This window comes from Gekko japonicus, unplaced genomic scaffold, assembly GCF_001447785.1.
Source record: "Gekko japonicus isolate JY-2015 unplaced genomic scaffold, Gekko_japonicus_V1.1 scaffold1298, whole genome shotgun sequence".
Lineage (NCBI taxonomy): Eukaryota > Metazoa > Chordata > Lepidosauria > Squamata > Gekkonidae > Gekko > Gekko japonicus.
This window is the reverse complement of record NW_015174312.1, coordinates 445,641-471,550: the sequence shown is the minus strand read 5'-3', so window position 1 is coordinate 471,550 and position 25,910 is coordinate 445,641. Positions and strand designations below refer to the sequence as shown.

At 44.9% G+C, this 25,910-nt stretch overlaps 1 protein-coding gene across 1 annotated transcript in view; it reads left to right on the top strand.

The window, feature by feature from the left end:
- The window catches only part of LOC107121260 (nodal modulator 1-like), a 52,839-nt gene that overhangs the window by 17,472 nt on the left and 9,457 nt on the right, over window positions 1–25,910 (top strand). Inside the window, exons 8-26 of the mRNA XM_015424144.1 lie at window positions 691–828; window positions 3,230–3,319; window positions 3,508–3,613; window positions 4,447–4,597; window positions 5,768–5,945; window positions 7,183–7,324; window positions 9,164–9,295; window positions 10,988–11,124; window positions 11,373–11,460; window positions 12,067–12,130; window positions 12,919–13,014; window positions 13,549–13,758; window positions 14,867–14,949; window positions 16,158–16,317; window positions 16,505–16,631; window positions 18,031–18,144; window positions 19,965–20,092; window positions 21,770–21,911; window positions 22,560–22,643. Of these exons, the coding sequence (XP_015279630.1) occupies window positions 691–828; window positions 3,230–3,319; window positions 3,508–3,613; window positions 4,447–4,597; window positions 5,768–5,945; window positions 7,183–7,324; window positions 9,164–9,295; window positions 10,988–11,124; window positions 11,373–11,460; window positions 12,067–12,130; window positions 12,919–13,014; window positions 13,549–13,758; window positions 14,867–14,949; window positions 16,158–16,317; window positions 16,505–16,631; window positions 18,031–18,144; window positions 19,965–20,092; window positions 21,770–21,911; window positions 22,560–22,643 (2,370 nt within the window). The remainder of the gene's footprint in view (window positions 1–690; window positions 829–3,229; window positions 3,320–3,507; window positions 3,614–4,446; window positions 4,598–5,767; window positions 5,946–7,182; window positions 7,325–9,163; window positions 9,296–10,987; window positions 11,125–11,372; window positions 11,461–12,066; window positions 12,131–12,918; window positions 13,015–13,548; window positions 13,759–14,866; window positions 14,950–16,157; window positions 16,318–16,504; window positions 16,632–18,030; window positions 18,145–19,964; window positions 20,093–21,769; window positions 21,912–22,559; window positions 22,644–25,910) is intronic.

Below are 25,910 nucleotides of genomic sequence, written 5' to 3'. Positions count from 1 at the left end.
TTTTACTTCTTGGATTTTTCTGCAGACACAGGAAGCCTACTGACTATGTAGGAAAAGCGGTTGGGGGAGAGTGAGCCCTCTGTTGGCAGAAATAAGTATCCGCACAACCCACCCCCTGTTGGAATTAGATATATAGATTATTGTGAGTGAGGAGTTGTTTGAGATTGGGGAGTTGTCTGTTAAAAACACTTCACTATTTTTGCATGCTAATTTAACAAACCACCTTGTACATATACAAATATGATGTGTAATTCCATTTCATTGTCTGATGAAATGTGTGCACACAAAAGCTCACACCTTGAATAAAACTTTGTTGGTCTTAAAGGTGCTACTTTATGAGAAATAGGGCTCTTTGTTTATTGATTTCAGATACAGAGTAGAGCATTACTTCTCTCTACTTCTGTTATTTATTTTAACTGTTATTTAATATTTTGGATTTTGTTAAAGCTGCATACTACTTTGACAATCAGTGCTGAAAGGCAGAACCCACATAAAGTAAATCGGTATAAATATTGCTGTACAGATTTTTTTAAAAAATCATTGGAGTAGCTAGCTTGTGTGAGCCAGAAATGGACTAGCAAATTCTGTGGTGCTCTCTGGCTCTGATCTGTGATTGATCTTCTGGCTGATCAGTTACCTCGCTTGTGTTAGTGGGATGGCTCTTGTGCATGTCTGCCTTATTTTATACAGGACATCATGGGATGCAAAACCTCTCCAGTGGATGGCTTCCCACTAAAGGAGGATTCTCTCACCTATCTGTGCAATGTCATTTCCAAAGAAGATGGTTCATTCACCTTTCTGTCTTTGCCCAGTGGGAAATACACTGTGGTAGGTAGCAGGAAAAATGCTTTCTTTCCTCTATGATACTTTCCTCTTCAAAGTGGAGTATTCAGGGTGGTGTGACTTTATGGTGGGTAATACTGAAAAGGCAAATTTGTTTTAATAGATCTAAAATGTGAAATGACTTTTTTGTTTTGCTTTATCTTGTTAAGGAAGCTGCAGTCTCTCCTATATCATAATTTTATTTTCGAGTGACAACATTCCATGCTCTCCCTCAGCCATTGGCCCATCAGCCGCCACTCAAGAGTACTCGTGTGCCATTGGCCGGGTGCTGGGTCTGCTCCTCTTCCCTGCCCACTCCCCCTTCAGCCACTGTGCCCTGTCAGAATTACTGGCAAACGGCTTTCTCTCTTGACAGAGATGCTTTTCCTGCTTGCATCCTGTGTGGGACTAACTCTTCCCTCAGTGGCTATTAGTAGGTGTAACGAAAGGGCAGTTACCTGTGTTTGAAAGATGTCTGCCGTCTGTGGTTGGTTGTTTAAAATGTTCTCCCATAAAGTTTAATTGAGCTGTAGTTCCAGAGAGGGGCCTACAGGAGTATCACTCACTGGGTTGAATGGGGGCTCCTTACCTGCTGACCTACAGTTCCCAACTGCCCCAAGGCCAAAAAGTGCAGGAAAAGAGGGACTGTCCCAAGGGGCAGGGCAGCATCAATATAGACTCCAGCCCATCCAGCTGAGTTGTAAACTGGAGCCCGTTTCACCACAGTAGGCAACCAAGCTTGGTTCAGACAAAGGAAGGAAACCCTTCACAGGCCTTTGTGAGGAACTCATTGCGGCCAGTCCTGACTAGGGTTGCCAGCTCCAGGTAGGGAGATTCTTAGAGATTTTCTGGTAGAGTCTATGGAAGCCAGGGTTTGGGGAGGGGAGAGGCCTCAGCTGAACAGAATGCTATAAAGCCCACCTTTCAAAGCAGTTATTTTCTCCAGGGGGAGAGGTCTGCTGTCTGGAGTTCAGTTGTGATACCTGGTGATCTTCAGGCTCCACCTGGAGGTTGGCTGCCCTAGGCGCAGCAGTCAGTGCTTCAGAAGCCATTCCCTCCTGGGGAACCACTGTTGCCAATCTCAGGAGAGGGGTGGAAATCACTCAGAATTACAATTGATCTCCAGGAGGGAGGGGAGAGGAGATGGAAAGCTGAAATCAGAGGTGCAGATAATGGCAGGTTGATGCTTGGCTGGAAAGGAGATAGGGTTTCAAACTCCAGGTTGGGAAATTCTTGGAGATTTGAGGGGTGGAGCCTGGAGAGGGTGAGGTTTGAGGAGGGGCGGGACAATGCCATAAAGTCCACCCTCCCAGCTGGCCATTCCCTCCTGGGGAACCATTGTTTCCAATCTCCAGGTAATGGGTGGAGATCACTCAGAATTACAACTAATCTCCAGGAGGGAGGGGGGAGGAGATGGAAAGCTGAAATCAAAGGGGCAGATAATGGTGGGTTGATACTTGGCTGGGAAGGAGATAGGGTTTCCAACTCCAGGTTGGGAAATTCTTGGAGATTTGAGGGGTGGAGCCTGGAGAGGGTGAGGTTTGAGGAGGGGTGGGACCTCAGACAGGTACAATGCCATAGACTCCACCCTCCAAACCAGACATTTTCTCCTGGGGAACCATTGTTGCCAATTTCCAGGTGAAGGGTGGAGATCACTCAGAAATACAACTGATCTCCAGGAGGGAGGGCAGATGTCAGCTGCAGTCAGAGCGGCAGATAATGGTAGCTTGATGGTTATCTGGGAAGGGGATGGGGTTGCGAACTTCAGGTTGGAAAATTCCTGGGGATTTCAGGGGTGGAGCCTGGAGACAGTGGGGTTTGAGGAGGTCGACACAGCAAATTGATGCTGAGTGCCCAAGACCTTGGCACTCTCCCAGAGCCTCTTTCTAGAGCTCGTATTTATTTCCCCAACGGGCCTTATTCCTAGTTGCTTAATAAATGGGTAATGGTAGGCAAAAGATAGAAAACACATGAGGCAGTTTTATTCTGTGTTAGGCCATTGGGTTGTTGAAATCAGTCTTGTCTCCTCTGCCTGGCAGTCACTCTCCCAGGATCTCAGACGGGTCTTTCACATCATCTACTATCTGAGCTTTTTATAATTGGAGGTGCTGGGGCTCGAACCTGGAACTTTCTGCGTGCAAAGCAGATGCTCTACCATTGAGTCTCTCCCCACTGATAACATGTGGGATTATCAGGGTTTTTAAAATAAGAAAACAACACAAGTTGATCTCCCCATTAATCTTATCTCTGGCCCTTAAGGGACTTTTCCCATTTAATCTTCATGAAATGAAGTCTCTCAATGCTGATATGTATGCTCCTTGAAATTGCTTTGTAGTCTTCTGGAAGATTTTGGTGTCTCTTTCGGAGAGATGTTTCAAAATCTGTACTTTAAAAAACATCCTTTCAGGTACCCTTTTACAGAGGAGAGAGAATTACATTTGATGTTGCACCATCCAGGCTGGACTTCACTGTAGAGCATGACAGTTTGAAAATCGAGGTGAGTTTTTTGGTTTTGTTTTCAAACCACATTCTGTATGTTGGATAAAGAAAAAAGAAAAAAGGAAAGACTTTTGCTCAGGTGCTTCAGTTGTAATCTGTTGGAATTGGGAAAAGGCCATAGTGAAGACCCTTCCAAAAAGGAAAAGAAACGGGGGAATGACTCTCAGGTTCATCTTTTTCTTCCAGCCCATTTTCCATGTCATGGGCTTCTCAGTGACAGGCAGAGTTTTGAATAGCCCTGAAGGTGAAGGAGTCGGCGATGCAATTGTGACACTGGATAGCCAGATAAAAGGTACGTGGCTGTCAGTTTTGGTCTTTCATTTGCCTGAGGAGGAGGAGAGCTTAAAAGTGGTTTGATCAAAATCTGTCACATTTTTATCCTTCTTCCAAGGAGCTCAGAGTGGCATACGTGGCTCTCTCCTTCTCTGTTTTACCCTTTACAACAACGCTGTGCAATAGGTTAGGCTGTGAGAGAGGGATTGGTCAAGGTAACCTAGTGAGCTCAATTGAGTAAGGATGGAATGTCTGAAGAGCCTCAAGCTGGGTTTTTAATAAGTTTTATGATTTATGTTTTGATTATGTTTTATTTTATAAGCAGCCTTGGACAGGTTGTCTGGAGAGGCATCATAGATATTTCCCAGATAAATAATATACTGTAAGCATCTGTATATGGAGCTGCGGTGGCTCAAGTGGTTAAGACGCTGAACTGTAGGCTGTGGAAGGTCGGTAGTTCAGCAGTTCGAGACCCGAGTGCCGCATGACGGAGTGAGCTCCCGTCTCTAGTTCCAGCTCCTGCCAACCTAGCAGTTCGAAAGCAAGAAATTGCAAGTAGATAAATAGGGACCACTTCAGTGGGAAGGTAACAGCGTTCCGTGCGCCTTGGTGTTTAGTCATGCTGGCCACATGACCACGGAAACGTCTTCGGACAGTGCTGGCTCTTCAGCTTTGAAACGGAGATGAGCACTGCAACCCTAGAGTCGGACTCGACTGGCTTTCAAGCAAGGGAACCTTTATCTTTTCCTTTAAGCATCTGTATATTACAGTTTCATATGGCTGTTTTGTACTTTTTAAGCCAGTGATGCAGGATGTATTCATGACACCTTTCTTTTTTACTCTTCGTTAAAGTTGCCACAAAGTCTGATGGTTCTTTCCGCCTCGAAAACATAACAACTGGTACCTACACCATTCAAGCTCAGAAAGAGCATCTCTTCTTTGATACTCTTACAGTGAAGATTGCACCCAACACTCCCCAGCTGGCTGACATCATAGTCACAGAGTGAGTGTGTGGTGTGCTGCTTATTTGGGGGGACTGTTTTCACTTTAAAATTATACTCTGTGTTTATAAACTAGGTAGTTTCTGCTGCCACCAGGAATTTTAAGACATTCAAAATCTTCTCTCTGTTTCTGCTGCTGGTAATGTGACCTAGGGTCTAGGCTTTTCAGAGGTCTAAGTGGCCCTGAGGAAGGATAGAACTGGATTCTGGGTTAAAGTTAAACAAAAGATGATTTATTGATTAAGGAACAAAAATATGCTGCTGGTTATCTGTAACTGTTTTGGGGGAAAGGAACTGGTAAATAAACTGGCAAGGTATCACACAGTCTTGCTTTTGACAATAAGATCCCACTCTGACAGGAATCTCTCTTTTCCTTAGGCAGCCACACTGGCTTAGCTCTTGGTATTAGTTCTCTTTCTTTACTTGACAGTCTCACAGACCCTTCTCATAGCTCCTTCACATTTAAACTCTTAAAGCCGTATATACTGAACTCTGAACTCTTTAAGTTTCTACACAGACTCTGTCAGCTCACTGACTGACTCACTCACTCTAAATCTGACCTCTCCATAACTCAGATTCACTCAAACTGACTTCCAGACACACAGATTCACTCCAAACAACTCCTCCCACACTCTCCATCCTCCACCAGTCACAACACACTTGTCTCTCTCAATCACTCTACTCTACTCACACTGCATTCCAACCAAACATTTAAAGGAACACACACACAGTAAAACAAGGAATCATTACAGAGTGTAATTTGAGAAGTAGACCCAGTACAGAAATAGACCCAGTTAAAGGGCAGAGCCAAGGGGTTTTGGGATATATCGTTGAGAATTTGGAACCCAACCTTTGCATGTGTGGGAATACTACAGGGGACCAAGGGATGGGATAACTGGACATGGGGGTTCAGGTGGATGAGGTGAAGAGCTCCATGAAGGATTTCAGCCAAAGGGCCAGTTTTTATTGACTGCACAGTGGACGAACCTGGTATCCTCACCGGGACAGCACTGGAATGTTCAGCCACCAAAAGGCCTTTTGAGTCCCTTACACCGTCTGGACCTAACCCATGCATCACGTGAAAACAAGTTACATGACTTGCATAGCTCCATGGGTGCCCTTAGTGGTTCTGCAGGTATGACTGTATAAACTCTCCTGTCCTTTTTCAATAGGTTTAGTGTCTGTGGACAGATATTGGTAACACGTTTTCCTGACTCAATCAAGCAGATTAACAAATACAAGGTGACTATGTTGCCCCAAGACAAGGACAAAGCCCAGATGGTTACTACAGAAACTGACACTCATGGAGCATTTTGCTTTAGGGCAAAATCTGGCGCATACATCGTTCAGGTAGGAATAACTTCATGCTCATCTGTTTGCTCACCAAAGCTATCTCTCTCTCTCTCTCTCTCTCTCTCTCTCTCTCTCTCTCTATCTCTATCTCTATCTCTATCTCTATCTCTATCTCTATCTCTATCTCTATTTTAGTTTCTTTGTCTTGAAACATACATTTTGCATGTAAAAGGTCCTCAGGTACTTATCTCCACATAAAAGATCTTGGATGACTGTTCTATGATTGAGTTCCTGAAGAACTGCAGCCAACCAGATAGACCAGTGATGGCGAACCTTTTAGAGACCGAGTGCCCAAACTGCGACCCAAAACCCACTAATTTATCGCAAAGTGCCAACGCGGCAATTTAACCTGAATACTGAGGTTTTACTTTAGAAAAAACCACTCATACATTAACTTAAGATGATCCAAACAAAGTAAGGAAAGCAATCCCAAATGTTTCCATTTACTTAAAATTATTTGGCAGAAAATTCGACACTTTAATGATGGTCTGGGCCTTGCTGGGGCGATGGCACAGGGGCCCACAGAGAGGGCTCTGAGTGCCACCTCTGGCACCCGTGCCATAGGTTCGCCACCACTGAAATAGACCAATGGTCTGCCATGGACATTCTCCCTCCTTCAAATTTCCTTTTTTTAAAGCAAAGATGGTGTCACTGGAATGACCCTTCTAAGGACAGGCTATAGCCTGCTTTGTGCATCCTGACTTACTAGCTGAGGACCCTTGAGGTAGAATATTCCATCCCTTCCACCTGCCACTAAAACAGTCCATAAGATAAGTAAACAGTATGTGCCAGCAGATGTAAATCTCTGCAGATTTCAGTGTTGTCTTGCCCAGTCCTGATCCAGAAAGTTTAGACCCATGAAGTATTCTAGCAATTTCTTGGGAGGTTTTTGAGAGCAAAACTAATTCAAGGGGAGGTTAGCAAGAGTCTCTTCTCCCCTCAAAGATCATGGCCTTTCTTGCATTTAATCTTGCTGGAAGAGCCAATATAATATTTTGTGTTCACGTGGTGGGCGAGAGCATCAGGGATAGGTGCTTTATGAGATCCGTAAGATGGAAGAGCAGAGCACATCCTGATTTGAGGAAATAACATTCTGGTGCCTGTGACAGTACTTTCTGGCCCTGGACTACCAAGGAGGATGCTGGCAAAACTGAAAATCTAATCTCAGGAAACCTTATCTGTAGTGTTCCATTTCACATGAAGGTAACTTTTCCAGCCATCCTGTGTCCTGTAGGTAATAGTTCCTGAAGCAGAAAGCAGAGCTGGCCTTGCTTTGAAGCCCAAAATGTTTCCAGTGACAGTTGTTGCCAAGCCGGTGCTGGATTTGATTTTCTCCCAGTTTCTGGCCTCCATTTCTGGGAAAATCACTTGCTTGGGTAAGTCGTGTCTCAGTAAACAAGCATGCTCCAACCTTTTTACATGTTCTTGTAGCTGGCTGAAGATGTAGGTCTCAAGGCAGCTTGCCTTGCTTGGCAAGTGCAGCTTGTAAAGTTGCAACATGCCGTCTCTTTTATTGGTTGCAAATCTTTGGTCTCTTTAACAGGTTGAAAAGCTTTCTGTTTGATTTAAAGAGATGTCTCTGTTGAGGCAGCAGGTTTTTGTTTTTTAAATGAGCCCATTCGCGGGGAGGGCGGGGTATAAATGCAATAAAATAAAATAAATATTAATTGGGTGGCTAGGTTTGGATGGCTTGCCCAAAGAATTAGAAAATCTATAGTAGCTTGAAAAGGGGAGAACTGAGATTTAGTTTTATTAATTTTAACCATTATGGTTTTTATAAACAGTCTTCAAAATGTTGCTTCTATTTTTATGTGATATTTTCTTTTTATGTTACAAAATGTAAAGCGGTTTATGTTTTGGATAAATGCATTCATTCATTCAAAATGTTAATTTTAATAGAAAAATGTATAAACTAATAGGGAACCATTGGTAGCAAAGCCCTCCCACAAATGATATATGGTGAAGCGGTTTATGTGTTGGTCAACGACTGTGAATAAATTCATTCAATCATTCATTCAAAATGTTAATTTTAATAGACCATTGGTGGCCAGTGTGAGGCAGTGTTCCAAATTGTAGCCATGTCGAGCTCAGCTGTTCTGTGAATGACTGAGGCTGAAAGAGGGGGCTGTGGAACCATGGCATAGTAGTTAGTGTTGGGCCACAATCCGAGAGATCTGGGTTCTAATCCCACTCTGCCACAGAATCTCTCTGGGTGACATTAGGTCACTTATGTACTGTCAGCTTAACCTAACTCACAGGGATTTTGTTGTGAGAAGAGAATGGTATAAGCCATTGTTGGTTCTCATTGTGAAGAACGGTAGGGGGAATAAATGAAGTTAAAAAAAAATCAATGGTAGATCTTTGCATGTAGACGATCCCAAGTGTAATCCCCGACACCTCCATTTAAAAGGATCAGGTAGCACATGATGTGAAAGACCACCCTGCAGAGCTACTACCAGCTAGGGTAGACAATACTGACTTTAATGGACCAGTGGTCTGACTTGGTATAAAACAGCCTGATATAGTTACAAGTGCTTTTTTGTCTTGCAATGGGTGTTGTCCACATAGGAAGATTCATCTAGACAACAGAAGCTCATGCAGGAGGACATTTTCCATGCTTTGCCTCAAATGTCAAAATGGGCCTTTGGAAAACCTAGATTGATTCCCCACAAGAAGCTGTGCCATGCTCGTTCTTCTGTTTCCCCAGCTTGCATTGGTCAGTTTCACACTATTTGCGGTGGGGCCGCATTTTGACCCGCAGCTCCCCCCGATTTCCCCCGTGTCTTCTCGATCTCAAAAAACAAGGGAAAAAACAAGGGGAAATGAGGGGGGAGCTGCAGGTCAAAATGCAGCCGCACAGCGAATAGTGTGAAATTGACTAATGCAAGCAGGGGAAACAGAAGAACGAGGGCGGCACAGCTGCTTGTGGGGGATCGGTCCTAGTTTGCAAACCTGTTTATCAAACAGGTCTGCAAAGCTGGGATCTGGGACTGCCTGCAGTTTTTGGTAGACTGTGTGCTGGGCAGACCTCAGTGTAGCTTTGCATAATGTGATAGCTCTAAAATAATGCTCCAGCAAGGGTTAGATCTGTTGAAGGCTATGATCAGCCTTCTGTTTCTTGGAATCTCTGTACTGTAAAAGTTCTAATTTATGGGATTTTTTTTGCCAAACTGTCATCCACTCACCAGCATCCTTTTTTTTTTTGTCTTTCTTAGATGCTTGTGGTGAACTCGTCGTGACTCTGCAGTCCGTGAACCTGCAGGGAGAAAAACGGAGCCTCCAGCTTGCTTCTAAGACCAACTCTGTGAATTTCATCTTTGAAAATGTGCTCCCGGGCAAATATAAAAGTAAGGGTCACTTCGCTCCCCATCACTTTTCGCCGTCTATACTTCCACTCTTTTTTAGGACGTCGATGTGAAATCTCAAATTCTAAATGGGATATCGTAAACGACCACACAACCCAAACAAATACCATTTTATAGACTTCTAGCTCGATGTACTAAAATTAGCAGAGTTCTGTGAAGTTCCAGAGGTCAATACTGGTATTTCTTACATGTTAATGACCTTTATCCCACCACTCTGCTCAGCAAATTCTGAAGCCTTCCTCCAAGTGGCTCTTCTGCTGGAGTAAGGTTCTTGTAGAAGCCCCCAGGCTTTGCTGAGCAGAGTGCTAGGTCTGGATCAGCATTTCTAGCATGCTTCAGGAACAAACATCTATTGGGTGTAGTAAATAAGAAGCTAGAGACCAACTGGTGATGAAGGTGCATAGAAAGTTTATATAGATATAATGGTGAATATATACACAGAGATATATATACAGGCTATCATACAGCATACCGTGCCTTAGCTTGAGAGACTGTCCCCACCCAGCTTTTCAAGCTGATAGCTAATATACCAAACTCAGCCAATCACTAACAAGGTGAATTAATTACCTACTCTAACAATGCCTGATAGAGAACACCTGCTAGTATAACACCTGGCTGTAATCGCTTAATCACTAGCATGACAGCTAGGACTGTCAAACAGATCAAACTGATCTAGTAACTGCTTGCTACCTTAATCACCTAGACATATATCTCAATAACATCTGCAGTGTCTGGTCTACATGTGCAGGGTCTGAGGTGGTAGAATGGACTGTTCCATTTCAACCTGGAGGTAGGGGATAATGTTGTAGCTCAGCTCTGGTGTGCTGGCTTTCTCCTTGTAGGAAGTTGGAGTGACAACATTCAAAAGTGTCCTCTTTTGCTTGAAGTGGGGTGCTGTCTCCTCGGCTGTCTGTGCCTTTGTTTTGCAAGATATGTAGACCAGACGTGACTGTTACTGAGCCAAGGGCTGATTCTATACAAGCCGCATCACCCTGAAAGCACAGTGTCTTTTGTGTCTGCAGCCATACGACAGTGGCAAATCTGTTACAGCTTGGTGTGTAAGGCCTGCTTGACACATGCAAGAGATTGAAGTGGGAATGAGGAGTTAGAATGGACAGAATGCAGGTGGGAGGACCGCATCTTGGAATGCTCACCTGTGTTAACCCCTGGCGACAGAAAACCATCACAGCAAGCAAAGGGAGTCTCTGTAAAATCTTCCCCCTTGTTGTGCCTGGGTTTTTTTTTTTTAAGGGAAAGGGCCGTTTAAAACTGGAAATGTTATACCTGCAGCCTGCACTTTATCATATCATTCTCTGCACTTCACCACGTCACACTCGGGCATGTGTGAGCCAGGCATGAGTGGACTGTAATTCACATGTTTGAGAAATTCTTTTTCCATGTGTGTACTCTTGGTGACCCCATAGGGTTTCCAAGGCAAGAGAAGTTTAGAGGTGGTTTGCTATTGTCTCTGCATAGCAACCCTGAAGTTCCTTGATTGAGCTAGCTTGAACCATCGAGGTCAGGGCCTCTTTCTCCATATCAGAAGTGAACTGTCGCATCTGTGTTTAGGTCGTCCTTTATGCGGAACAGTTTACTTGGGCGCAATGCTTTCTTATTGTGGTCTATAAGGAAATCCAATCTGACATACAATCTGCCACATAATTGTCCCTGTAGTGAGCATTGTCCGTGAAGACTGGTGCTGGAAGAATAAATCCTTGGAACTCGAGGTTCTGGAAGAAGATGTGTCGGGGACTGAGTTCCGCCAGACTGGATACATGCTACGCTGTTCCCTTTCTCATGCAATTACTTTGGTATGTACAGACATCTGGAGGATGTAGATTTTTGCAAGTGACCGCTGTGCCCCATGTGTATGGAGGGGTTCCTATCCTGGGTGCCTGCCTCCTCTGGAAACAGACCAGACAACCCCATGTGGGCATTTCCTGCCTGCAGAAAGTGTAGCGTGCATCAGTCCTTTTGCTTAGTCTTCTGATTGTTTGCTTGGTTTCAAGGCCTACCAGTCATTCTTTTTTTTTGGGGGGGGGCATATTTAATTCATCAGGAGTTTTACCAAGATGGAAATGGGCCTGAGAATGTTGGCATTTACAATCTGTCCAAAGGTGTGAACAGATTCTGCCTCTCAAAACCAGGTAAATGTCTTTCTGTGGCTGATTGCAAATGTGGGGAGGCGGTGGGGGTGGGGATTATCAGCGGGGGAAAATCAGGAAAGAAACTCCCCCCCCCCGACTTTCTTTCCTGGACCTCTAGATAGCTGAAGCTGAGATAAAATGACAGGCCCAGAGTCACCCAATGTGCCATAACGCTAAAGATTTGAACTAAAATCTTTTTACCATAGTCCAACACTCTATCCACCACACTGCCCCACTTCTTACCCAAGTCTGTCCAATGAAGCCATTGCTCAGTTGGATTAGGATCCAAGTCCAGCCTGTATTACCTACAGCACATAATTGTCAGAATACTGGACAAAATGTTCAGACTTTAAAATGACATTGAGATGACTGACTGTTGCAGATAGTTTTAGTCTAAGGAACTGTGTCTTTTTCTGGGGACAGAGCAAAAGTACCTTGGAGAGCCCTTCCCATTTTCTGTTCTGATGTTTTGGCCCAGCAGAAATGGGGGTGGGGGTGGGGGTGGCACCCAAATGGGGACGGAAGGTCAAGAGTGAAGAGTGTGGACATTTACCTTTGACATGTGAATTTTGAATACATTTCTGTGTTTTTTTCTAATTCCTCTAGGTGTGTATGAAGTAACACCCCGCTCCTGTCACAGATTTGAACATGAATACTACACCTATGACACGTAAGCCTGGGTAGCAGAATATTTACAATGATGCTTGCACAAGGAGCTTCTGTGGCAATCTGAACAAAGTGCTCCCCATTTCTAGTCCTGAACTTCACTGCGTAACCATACCTGAGCTCCACAGAGCAAGATGGTTGATCCCTCATTTCACAGATTGCAGCTGTTCAGCATCCCTTTTCAGTTTAGGCCAAGACCGTAAAAGCTGATGTAAAAAAAAGACCAGAACAGCCTTTCCCCCTTTCTACGTACTCTGCTCCCATCCCTTGGAGCGTTTAGTGCTTGAAAGAATTCCTCATCACTGCCATGCTGTTGAGGGACCTTTGCTGGAGCAGCCGAACTTCTTCAGTGGCCTGTTCTTTGTGGATCATCTTCTTGAAAAGACTCTTGAAAAGATCCCTCAACCAGCTGCTTCCTATCTTGGAACCTTCTCCTTTCTAGTCCGATTCCTCACCCTTTCACTGCAGTCAGTTGCTGAAGACGCAACTCCCTTTTCAGTTTCGGTTTTAAAATGTTCTCTTGAAAATTAAAGCACTTTTTGTTTCAACGTGCAGTGGAAATTTCCTAAGGACTCTTTATTTTTTGTGCCGCTGCCCCACCTTCTCTATACTGCTCTTAAGATGGCCTGAAACTACTAGGGGCTCCCAGCTGTTACCAGCCTGCAGTCTCAAATCCTGAAAACCACCTGGATTTTACGTTGCTTGGAGCTTTGCAGGATGAAGTAGAGGAAAAGGAGAGGATGTTGGGAGCCTCCTTTAGGCACACTTTTTTTTTTTTGCCTTGGTCTCTAGGTCTGCACCGAGTATCCTGACGCTTACTGCCATTCGACATCATGTCCTTGGAATGATAACAACAGACAAATTGATGGACGTGATGGTGACCATTAAGTAAGAACTTAAAGGCTGCATTATGTGTCCTTAAATGGTTTATTCAGTGTTTGACCAGTATGTTGGTGCTTATGTAGGCTGGTGTAGGTTGCTGCTTCAGAGGTGGAGGTATATTTGCTGCATAACAGCAGTGGGGGGAGTTTCCAGAGTTTCAGATATCCTTAATTAAAAGGGGAAAGAAAGGTTGGAATATTCCAGCATACTGTAACTTGGTAGATCTCCAGCAGATGCCCATTGTCTGTTGTTTATTGGGGAGGCTACCTTGCGTTTTTCTTTTGATTTGGAAGCCTCCATAGAATGAATTTGTACATGTTTTTGGTTTTTGAGTGTGGACATAGGATTCCCAATTTACTGCAAGTTGCTCAAGTGAGAGTTCCAAGTTAATGTTTTACGGTGGAAATCCTCCTCTTCCTGTCCTGTTCCAGCCTACAATACAGTGTGGTTTATACTTTCCAACAGTGGCATGTGGTCATCTCTAGTTTCACCAGTGAAAGATTCACTTTCTTTCTTGTACCTTCCCTTTTCCCCACCCAGGTCTTCAATTGACAGTGAACCAGACTTGGTCCTTGGCCCGCTGAAATCACAGCAAGAACTGCGTAGAGAGCAGCAGTTGGCTGAAATCAAGACACGTAAGGAGGAGAGAGAAAGGAAGGGTCCAGAAGAAGAAGGATCAAAGCCACCAGTGCAGGAGATGGTGGAAGAGCTGCAGGGACCATTCCATTACGAGTTTTCGTATTGGGCCCGGTATGTTGTCTTCCCTCTCAACGGATGTGTGGCTTTTCCCTGCATTTGTGTTTCTGCATATCAGAGCTTTTTATTGCTATTTTAAAAGAGAAACAGAATGCTTGATGACTGTGTGTTGTCAAGCCAGCAGGGGCATAGGCAGCTGCAGGCCAAGAGCCGTAACCTGGGAAGGAAGGATTAGGGATGGGCGCTACTTTAATACCAAGTTTGCGACTAAAATCGCCCAGGTCATGGTTCGTGCACGGAGGTTTGTACAGTCTTGCTGCAACGACCCTCCATGTGGTTATCGGGAGGTTCGTGCAGCTTGTGATGGGAAGCGGGGGGGGGGAGTGAGTGAGTCTGTGGTGGGAAGCACGCAGGTCCAGCTGTCAGTTGTTAGGTTTAAATGGCTGCTAGCCATTAAACTGTTTCGCTCCCCCCTCTTTTAAGCGGAGTCAAGCAAAACGGATGGGTTAAATGGCTCACAGCCATTTAATCTTTCCTGGGTGTTCCCCCCCCCCCGTGCCGTGGCTTGCCATGGCCGGGAAAAGGTGACCTGAAGTGGCTGGTTTGGTTCAAGCATTTTGTTGCTCGGTTCAGGTACACGCTGAACTGGAATTTTCTGGTTTGTGCCCATCCCTTCTCTAGGTGGGATGTCAACTGAATTTTCTAGCTCTGCTATTCCCCAGCCTGTGTGAAGCAGCCCTAAACCATTTTATTCCTCTAGACTTTTGAGAGGTGCTTGCATTATTGATTTTGGTTTGCAGGCCAAAACTGTGGTTGCATTTGTGCTTGTTTTGGTTTGTGTTTTATTCATTTTTAAAGTTTTGGTTTTTATTAATTTTACCAATCAACCTCCCCCCCCCCTTGTTAGACCCAAATTGCTGGCAACACCTTCTGAAGTTCTTGTCCCAGTTTCCCATTATTGTGTGGATATTGGGGCTCACCCATGGAGCACGTACTCATTTTTTTAAAAGTCTGAGCAAACAACAATTGAGTAGACTCTTTCTTTGGGCTGTTTGCAAGAAAACTTTAGAATACAAACATCATTTTCAAACCTTAGCATATCAGGATTACAAGCTATGTGATCTGGTTCCAATTTTTGTATTGTTTATGGCTTTTATTCTAGGTCTGGGGAGAAGATAACTGTGACACCATCCTCAAAAGAGCTCCTTTTCTACCCATCATTAGTAGAAGCTGTTGTCAGTGGAGGTAAGTCTTGGCGGTAGATCTGCAGTGCAAAGTTATTGACACAGAATAATAGAATCATAGAGTTGGAAGGGACTTCTGGGATCATCTAGTCCAGCCCCCTGCACAATGGAGGACATTCACAAATACCTCCCCTCTACACCCTCAGTGACTGCTGTTCCATGCCCAGAAGATGACAAAAAATCTCCAGGATCCCTGGCCAAACTGACCGGGAGAAAAATCACTTCCTGACCCCAAAGTGGTGATCAGCATTTACCTGGGTGTGTCAGAAAGGGCCACAAGAACTAAGCACTGAGACAACCAGTGTTCCCTCTAAGCTGAGTTAGTGTGAGCTAGCTCACAGTTTTTTAGCCTCCGGCTCACACATTTTTGCCTTAGCTCAGGAAGGATGGCTCCAGAGCAAACTAATTTATGCAGTGGCCAAATGACTCGCTCACAATTTTAATGCCAGTAGCTCACAAAGTAGAAGGAGCATTGGAGACAACCCTTCCTGCCCTCCCTCTCATGATCTGCGTAAGTTCGCAGAATTAGCATTGCTTTCAGATGGCCATCTAGCCTCTGTTTGGAAACCTCCAAAGAAGGAGAGCCCACCAGCTCCCAAGGAAGCCTGTTCCACCGAAGAACCTCTCTGTCAGGAAGTTCTTCCTATTATTTAGTTGAAAATGTGTCCATGGTTTTGTGGTACAGGATCTGCTCTGCGTGCAGAAGGTCCAGTGTTCAGTCCCCTAGCATCTTGAATAATCTCAAAGAACAAGTTTGTAGAAGACCCCTAGCCTGAGATCTTGGAGAGTCGTGTGCAGTGCAAATGAATACCGAATTGGATGGAGGAAATATCTGAATCCAGACAAGACAGCTTTGTATAGTATTGCTGTGCTGTTTATGGGTTATTTCTGTTTCTTAGCATATTAAAGAGATCGCTTGAGTGTATGGTGCTGTAAGCAGTGTTCCCTCTAAGCTGAGTGAGCTAGCTCAGTTTTTTAGCCTCCAGCTCTCACACATCTTTGTCTCAGCTCAGGAAGGATGGCTCCAGAGCAAATTAATTTAGCCAAATTGCTCGCTCACAACTTTAATGCCAGTAGCTCACAAAGTAGAATTTTTGCTCACAAGACTTCACAGCTTAGAGGGAACATTGGCTGTAAGCCTCCATATTTCTGCTATCACCCTAACTTCTTTATTCCTTTCCCTTCTCCCCTTCTGCTCCACCCATTAAGAAAGCTGCCCTGGGAAGCTGATAGACATCCATGGCAAAGCAGGTTTATTCCTGGAAGGACAGATCCATCCCGAATTGGAGGGTGTAGAAATCATCATTGGTGAAAAAGGAGCGCTGTCCCCCCTCATCACAGTCTTCACAGATGACAGAGGCTCTTACAGGTGAAGCCTGGTGGGTGGTTTTTCTGAATCAACCTTTACCAGGGCTTTTAAAGGAGGTTCACATGTGCAAATGGGCTGATGTCAGACCCCGGACAAGAATTTTGGGGTCGGTTCTGATTGTAGGATAAAAGGGGTTGACTCAGTAATAGCTTCTGTTAATCGTGTTTTTTTACACTTTTGTTTGAAGTGTGGGACCACTCCATAGTGACCTAGAGTACACGGTCACTGCCCAAAAAGAAGGATTCGTTTTGAGCACTGTGGAAGGGACAGCTGGGGACTTCAAAGCTTTTGCTCTTGCTGGAGTCACATTTGAGGTAATCGTATTATTTGGAGATTTCCTCTCTGCAGAACACCCAATAAACTTCAACAGGCACAGGAGCTTGGGAGTTCATACAATGCCTCAGGGGTAGTTTCGTAGAAAGAGAGCTAGGGGAACTCATTAGCATAACTCATCAGCATATGCCACACCCCCTGACATCAGGGGCCCGGCGGTGGACCTGCAAGGCCGGCGGGAGTGCGAGGAAGCCCCGCCAAGGCCCTCCCTGGCCCCAGGCAGGGGTGGGGAGAGGCGGGGAGGAAGCAACTTACCCTCCCTCTTCTCCTGCCTCCTCCTGGCTGAATGAGGGCCGGAAGCAAGGGGCGGGGCTTCGTCGTGTGCCCCGCCACCTCGCACCTCATCCAGGGGAACTGCGATCCCCCGCGACCCCCTCTGAAATGACCTCTGCAATGCCTTGTTTTAAGGAAAGGTGAGGCATACTTGTAGACAATGTTCCCTCTAAGCTGTGGAGTCTTGTGAGCAGAAATTCTACCTTGTGAGCTACTGGCATTAAAAGTTTTGAGCGAGCGATTTGGCCACTGCATCAATTGGTTTGCTCTGGAGCCCTTCTCCCTGAGCTAAGACAAAAATCTGTGAGCTGGAGGCTAAAAAACTGTGAGCTGGCTCACACTAACTCAGCTTAGAGGGAACACTGCTTGTAGATCCTACGAAAAAGCAGGCGCATATCGAGTCAGTATGGGGTTGCATTCTCTGAAGGCCACACACAGCTGCATAGGCAGTCGGTGAGGGTGCCCGCTGTTGAAAGAGTTGCGTAGGCAAGTCAAATCGTTAAATTTCATTATCCTGTTTCGAGTGACTTGTCTTGAGAGCCTTAATAGAGGTGATGTGTTAAGGGTATTAGTTGCTAGAATTCTCCCCTTGACTGTTCAGCATGGGTAAACCATTTATTGTAAGGCTATTGATGATCCCAAAACAGTTTTTGAGCTTCTGATTTCTCACATTTAAAAAAAATGCTGTTTATCTGCTCACAGAACAAAAAATGCAGAACAAAAGAATGCATGGTTTAAAGCCTTTCCTCAGCTTAATTTATGAAGGATCATTGCATTCTATTGGGGTTTTTTGGCTTCAGACTTTAAGAGTGCCATGAGTGAATTTCTGTATTGTTCAGTATTTTCACAGCTGATGGATTTATATAGAATAGTGAAGTACCCAGGTCCCCTGGGCTTCTAGTTTTATGCCCCAGTATTGCAGTGATTTTTATGTACCTGGTTCAATAGATGGGGCATGGATAGAAGGTAGATAACAGTTCAGTAGTTACACAGCAACCATTTTCTGGTGTATCATCGCAAACTTACCAGAGCAAACTCCTATGGTATGTTATGTTGAGTTCCTCTCACTGAGTTGTGTGCATTTTGTTTTCTTTTTATTTGCCACAGATTAAATCTGAGAACGACCACCCTCTAGCCGGAGTTCTCCTTTCTCTCAGTGGAGGAGTGTTCCGTTCTAATCTCCTGACCCAAGACAATGGCATGTTGACCTTTGCCAACCTGGTATGGTTTATCCGTGTGTTTGCTGTCCAGTCCTGTTTAAAACCCAGACCTTTAAATATATCTTGGTTCTTTACAATGAGGGCCAAAATGGATCCACGGTGGCAAAATATCAGTCCCCTGTCTTTCTGCTCACTTAGGGCCCTCAAGGCCCTCAACAAACAAAAAGACATTAAAAACCAACTTTAAAAATAATTCATATATGTAAAAGCAGCAATTGAAAGCCAGTAAGGGAGAGAGAATGCCAGACAAAACAGAAAAATCGACATCCACTGACAAAAGACAATGATCGGGAGGGAACTCCATAATTTTGTGTTATGTCTGTGGAAGCTTTGCCTCAGATAATGGGCTAAATTATGGGCTTTGTTTATTGGGAATCATTGTGGCTCTGTGGTGGAGCTCTTGCTTTTCGATGTTTAGTACCCTGACTGTTCCCTGGAAGGCCAGATAATGAAACTGAAGCTCAAATACTTTGGCCACCAAATTAGAAGGGAGCACTCACTGGAGAAGACCCTGATGCTGGGTCGCGAAGAGTCGGACTTGACTGTGTGACTGAACAAGAACTACGATTTCCAGGTTATGTGGTCGATGTTCAGTACCTGGTATTTCCAGGTTAAGGGCTCCCTCCCTTCTTGCAACCTTGGAGAGCTACTGTCAGATGGTGCAGATGAAACTGAAGGTTGTTGATCAGTGCTCTGCCTTGGTATAAGGCGGCTTCAGGTGTTCTTATATTTATTTATATTTATTTTATTTTATTTATTCAGGTATTTCTACCCCGCCCTACCCCGCGAGCGGGCTCAGGGCGGCTTACAAAGGCATAAGCCCATACATAAAATTTATAAAATCCGATAAAATCACATATCACAACCAACATACTATTAATAATAATAAAGTGCTTTAAATTTCAAGATGGTCTGCAGTTGGCACCTGCAGGGAATTGCCCCTGCAGACTTTAATCATGTTCATGAGTAAATCATTTGTGCTTCTGTGTGCAAAGGGCTCTTGGGTCTTGTCCGCGGTGCTATTCACGTGGTTAAGAAGGGTGCTGAGCACAAAGCTATTGTCCCATTCAAACCCTGTGTTATGCTTCACCTCCAAGAAATTCTTGCATTTTGAGCTTCCTGAATTGACAGCATTTTAAAAATATGTGAATTAGCCACCAAAACATAGACCACATTTCTCTTTCTTTTTAAATTCAGCTTAATTTACAAAAGAAAATCGCATGGCTTTTTACTTGTATTGTGCGAGTTTGGTTGCAGGAAGAAGGTGCCAGTTGTTTAGGATGGAGGCAGATTTTAATGAAAGATTACATATTTTTGTCGGGAGATCCACAAGTTCACATTTGAGTTCTTTCAGAACTCTTGGATGTATTTGAGCTCTTTCAGAACTCTCGGGTGTATGCCATCCAGGCCTGGTGATCAGTTGTAGGACCTTCTCTCTCGTCACCTCAATCTGACTCAGGTCTTTCAACACCCCTCCCGAAATCAGCGGTTCTGGAGTGGTAGTTTGTAATTGCTTGCCTCTGTGTCATAAGCCTGGTATTCTTGGACTCTCCCATCCAAATACTAGCCACAGCTAACTCTTGCTTAGCTTCCAATGTCTGATGAGATCGAGCTAACCAGGGCTATCGAGGTTAGGGATAAGGGGATGTGAAAGACCTCAGACCTTGGAGAGCAGTTGACAGTCAGAATAGACTACACTGACCTCAACAGGCCGATGGTACAGGGCAGGTTCATGCATCTCCGTGGCATCTTGCAGCTATGGTGTAAATCCTGCAGGCAGGAGCAAAGTTAAAACGTTGCTTTCTTGTTTGCCTCTTGTAGAGCCCTGGGCAGTACTATTTCAAGCCCATGATGAAAGAGTTCCGCTTTGAACCCTCCTCTCAGATGATTGAAGTTCAAGAAGGACAGAACCTTAAAATCACCATTGTTGGTTACAGAACAGCTTACAGGTCAGTACATGCAGATTACCATTATTTAATGCTCATAAGCCCAACCGTTGGGTTGAGGATGGGCCTGCATTTAACATTGTGGTAGAAAGTCATGTACACCCACCAGAGATAAACCAAATCCGGCTGCTGGAGAGAACAGGTATGTTTCACAGACTTCACTGTTTGTGAATTTCCCATCCCATTTTTTTGTTGATGATTTGTCGTGGTGTTTCGAAAGTGTTCTTCAGGCAAGCCATGTGCTGTAGCATCCGTTCTGAATCTTCCTGCAAAAGAGAAGCCAGCTCCACAGCCTTGGTGGCTTTGTGCCACAGTGGCAGTCATTGTCATGCCTTCAGATGGCAGTGGTGCATCAAAGAGAATTATCCCTTTGCCCAGTGGGATGTTGCATAGGTGCTCTTTTGATTTTCAAACAGGTCTCATCTTTTCTTACAGACAGTAAAGCTGTCTGGTAAGCCAGTAAGATGTGGCTACATACCAGTTTCACCGAGGGCAAACATAGGTAAATGTGAAGCCAGGGCAGTTTGCTTGCTTTGTGTGACCTTCCTTGGCTCTCTGTGACATTCTCTGCATAGCCAGATCGGCAACAGGACTGCATTCTTGCTGGTGGGAAGAGCATAAATTTGTTCAGCAGAAAAAAAGGGTGCGATTGCAGCACTTGATCAGGGTTTGGGGGACATTTCATCCCCACCCAGTACATTTTTAAACCAGAAACACTTGCAATTGAAACTTTGGGCTCTGCCCTAATAACTGCATAAAGAACTGAAATACCCTTTCAATCTGGGTAAACTACGAAGAGTGTATTCTTTGAGATCATGTCTCTTGAGCTGCTTAACAATACCTAATGTTTGCTGGAACAAACCAACAAGATTGTATTTTGCCACCCTGGAGTCATCGTAGATTACAGTGAGGGCTGTTGTGGTGCAGTGGTTAGAGTGTTGGATTAGGATCTTCGAGACAAGTTTGAATCCCCACTCTGCTGTAGAAGCGCCATAGGTGACCTTGAGTCAGTGGTTCTATAAGCTACTTTGGGTCCCCACTGTGGAGAAAACTGGGATATAGCCAGGGGTCATTTCCTGCAGGAGCGCACAGGAGCGGAGCTCCGGCAGTAAAGAGCCCAGGGGGCGGGCACATGCAACAAGCCCCACCCCCGCCTCCCAGCAGCCCCCAGTCAGAGCAAGAAGCAGCCAGGTAAGTTGCAGAGCCCCCCCCCCCCCAGCCCCCCTGTCCAAAACAGTGGTACCTTTAAGACCAAGTTTTATTCAGGTACAAGCTCTCCCTCCTCTGCGAGGACAGATCTGCATGTCCCCCCCCCCCCAGTAGCTAGCAATCCAAAACAGTCCAGTGGAGCCTGAGCGGTGGGTGTTGCCTTCTGACACATTTCCGGTGATGTCAGGGGGTGTGACATATGCAAATAAGTTATGCTAATGAGCTCCTGCACCTCTTTTTCTACAAAATGACCCCTGGATATAGCAATTAACTATATATCTGTTCTTGGATGCCTTCTCGTCTCCCCTTGCCCACCCACCTGAGAGCTTCCCCTTCCTGAAGACTTTTCGGCTTCTTGTTTATTGCAATGAAACATTAATACAAAAAGGCTTACCTCTGTCTCCTGAGGGCAATGTTTTAATAAACAAGGGGGGGCTTATTTGGCTTATCTTGTGTACTCTTTTCTCTTAGCTGTTACGGTACCGTTTCCTCTTTAAATGGGGAACCCGAACAAGGTGTTTCAGTGGAAGCTGTGGGCCAGAGAGACTGCAGCATGTATGGAGAAGACACTATCACAGATGAAGAGGGCAAGTTTAGGCTTCGGGGGCTACTGGTAAGGATTGGGCCAATCACTGTGGGATTTCCGTTTCCTGTATTGCACTTCACGGTATTTGAAATTCTCTTTGTGGTATCCAGTGCTTTTATCAAACTGTGCGTTATGCACTTATTGCCCCTTTCCCGAAATATATTTTTTCTATTAGTTAATCAACATGAGTTTGTAGTGTAGCCAACCAGCAGGACAGTATGGTGTAGCAGTTACAGTGTCTGAGAATGGCAGTGATCCCTAAGGCCCTGCAAGTGGACACCACAACACTCACTTATGTGGTTCCTGGTACCCTCTAGTTGCCTCTCCAGAGCAAAGAGTCAATCCTGGCTTTCACTGGAGTAGAAGGCATTGCCTTTGTGTCTGCAGGGAGCACCCATTCATAAATAGCCATGTTCATCATCAGAAGATTCTTGGCTTGGAACCTGCCAGTGACTGGCGCCAGATCCCCTGGCAGCCATTTTGTGGTTGTCTTTATCCCCCATGGCAGCCATTTTGTTGTGGCACTTCTTCGCTCTACTTAAAATTCCAAAAGTGCTCACAGGCTCAACACGGTTGGAGAGACCCAGGATACCCAAGTTCAAATTAAAACTCATTTCTTGATTACTGCTGTTAATGGGGCTCAAATTTCATATTGTTTCATCCTTTTTTTAAAAGCCAAATTGCATGTATCACGTCCAGCTTAAAGTGGAAGGCAACGATCACATTGAACGAGCTCTTCCTCAGCATCGTGCCATTGAGGTAAGCGACTCATTTAAACCCAAAGCCTGATTCACTGGATTGCAGATCACTGTTGTCATTGAGGAGGCATTCCACTTCAGTAGCATGCAAAGAAACAGTTCGCAAAATGTTGTGGCTTAAGGTGAAGTTGTGTTGCACTGGAGAATGCAGATGTGTATAGGGAAGAGAGAGTAATTAAAAGTTTTGTATCCTTGTTTCAAATACCGCATTTATTTCACATCAAGGCTGTGTGAACTCAGCGCTTCCAAAAATTGTTGCCAAGGAAAGATTAATTCTCTGGTCTGTATATGTTATGTAGTAGATGCACTTGTGTTTCACAACTTTATTCTGCTGCTGATGGGGAGAGTAGCAAAGAATTGTCCTGAAGCTTTGGAAATCCTCAGCTCTTCCCTTTCACGTAGGGTTTCATAGTAACTAAGAGACTGAGCTGTGCGTTTGAAAGCCCTGTACTTGAGTTTCCCCTGTAGCAGAAGCTCACCAGGTGACCTTAGACAAGTCAGTCTCTCTCAGCTTCCCTTCTGCAATATTGGGGTTGTAATGCTCACCTGTCTTACAGGGCTGTTTGTAAGGATTACAGCAAGATAAATGCGTGTGAAGCACTCTGGAGCTGTCAGTGCTCTCTATAAATGCTAAGTACCAGGGGTCATTTCGTAGAAAAAGAGCTGCAAGAGCTCATTAGCATACCTAATAAGCTATTAGCATAATAGCTCATTAGCCTATGCCATGCCCCCTGACATCACCGGAAGTGATGTCAGAAGAGGAAGCAAAAGGGGGAAGGTATCTTCAAAAGCCTCCCCTTCCCTTCCCCAGCTGAGAAGGGGTTTAAAGTTTAAACCCCTTATCTCTTTCGCCCCCCCCCCCCAGCCCACCTTGGCAGCTTGGCTGGGGAAGGGGAGGCTTTTGAAGATGCCCCCCCCTTTTGCTTCCCCAGCCGGGCTGCCAAGGCGGGCTGGGGGGGGGGAAGCGAAGAGAGAAGAAGTTTACAGTTTAAAGCTTTTGAAGATGCCCCCCCCCCCTGCTTCTCTAGCCGGGCTGCGAAACTTTAAACCCCTTCTCTCTGGAGTCGCACCGCCGTGGCAGCGCAATCTTTCCATTGTATTCTATGGGGCCATAGAATACAGTGGAGATATCGCGCCGCTGCTGTGACTCTAGACTGAAGGCGCTTGGGGGCGGGGAGCTGGGGGCGGGGCTTGCCGCCACTGGGGCTGCCAGAGCGGTGCTCCGGCGCGCTCTGGCCTCAAACGACCCCTGCTAAGTACTATTACTAGGGCTGCAAATTTTAGTCAGTGTATCGATTTTTATATTAATATTAAGTGAGAAATTCAACATGATTAAAACCTGATGATAATTTGAATTAGAACTGCAGGGTGGTGTGACCTCTTAGAAGTGGCGCTTCCTGTATGAGAGAGCGTTTCTTAGAGGACGTTTGCTGTGTCGTGCGGGTGCATCTTCTCAAAACCTACCAAAGCTGGTTTTGCCAGTTGATGGTAAAGTTATCGATTAATTGTTCATTCAGCTAGAACTAGTAAGGTTAATGGACTACCATTTCTTTAATTGGATGATAGCTCCAGTTCTGTCTCTTTGATTTGGGGGATCTCACCAGTATTTGTTTTGAAGCATTTCTATAGTCTACTGATGTGTGTGTATTTGTGCTGTAATTTTCCCTTTTTGAGGGAAAATGCATTATCAGACAGCTTGGGAGGAAGACTGGGGGAGCATACCAGAGTGGGAGTACTTTGGGCCAGGAATCCTTGGCAAACTTAGAGGTTCACCAGGATGGTGGGTCCAAAAGATGACAGGGTGGCCCAAGCAACAGCATTGAACTTGTCTGACAACTCTTGTGATAACGTGGCCATGGAAGAAGGCCCAGGAGTCTTGCAGGGTCTCAGACTCATAGCAGCTGCATTGACCTGTTTTAGACAAAGCAGTTGGTTGAGGTGTTGGCAGTTTGGTGGCTTGGTCTCTGACATTGCTGGAGGGTTTAATGTTTTCCCCTCTGCTATTCTTGAGGGGAGATATAAGAAAATCCCTTATGCAATTAGATATTGCGGATGCAATAAGAGAGAAAAAGAAACAGTTGAGCACGTACTTCTACGTTGTAAGTTGCTAAACGACATTCGAGCAAAATTCCTGGAAGTCCCCCTTAGCAAGGTAGCATGCCAACCGGACGGAAGCAAGCTACACTACCTCCTTACTTCTCGAGATTCGGAGATTATTGAATTGACTGCCAAGTTCTTTTATGTTCTTATAAAACGGAAAAATGTCCCTGATCATTCTAACTGAGTTCAATGAGTTAGTATAGTTTAATTCAAGGTTTTGCAGTTGGGAAATGTTTATCTTGCTATAATTTTAAGCTCATACAAATAGACATACCTTTGTAATGTTTCTAGAAGTTATCTATTTTTCACAAATTTTATAGGATTGTTTTACCCTATGGCAACTGTTTAATATTTTATGCCAATAAAGGTATTTGTTTGTTTGTTTGTTGACATTGCTGGAGTCCGGCAGGGGCAGTCATTGCCAGCCCAAACAGAGGCAGGATCAGCCAACACAGGACAGACCTGTACAATGGGCTGCTGCCCCGTTTGTACTCACATTCCATACAAGGAGACATTTTGCCATTGTGATCCACCGATGTTGACAGACCTGTCTTCTGTGAATTCGTGTGATCTCCTCTGAAAGCCATCAAAGCCAGTGGCTACCACTATCACAACTCCCTGTGCGTACCAAATCCCAAAAATTAATGAAGCATTGTGGGAGGAAATACTTTTTCCCCCCTGTCCTGAATATACTGCCACTCAACCTTGCTTGAGTTTCCAAGTATTACAAAAAGAGATTTTTTTCCCTCCCGAATGACTTTCTCCAAGCCACAGGTCATTTCTTATGCATTCTCTACTTGTGTTTCTCTTCCTTCAGTAGAAAATCCCTGACTGCTGTAATCTTTCTTTGTATGTGTCAGGGTTCAATAGTCAGATCACACCACACAGCGCTTCATAAGAAGTATTCTGTTTATTGGTAGTTCATAACTATGACACCTGAATGTCTTTTATCAGGAATGGCCCAAAGCAGCAGGGCACCCAAAGTAATAAGCATTGTCAGGGGTCATTTCGTAGAAAAAGAGGTGCAGGAGCTCATTAGCATAACTCATTAGCATAACTTATTTGCATATGTCACACCCCGTGACATAAATGGAAATGTGTCAGAAGGCAACACCCACCGCTCAGGCTCCACTGGACTGTTTTGGATTGCTAGCTATTGGGGGGGGGG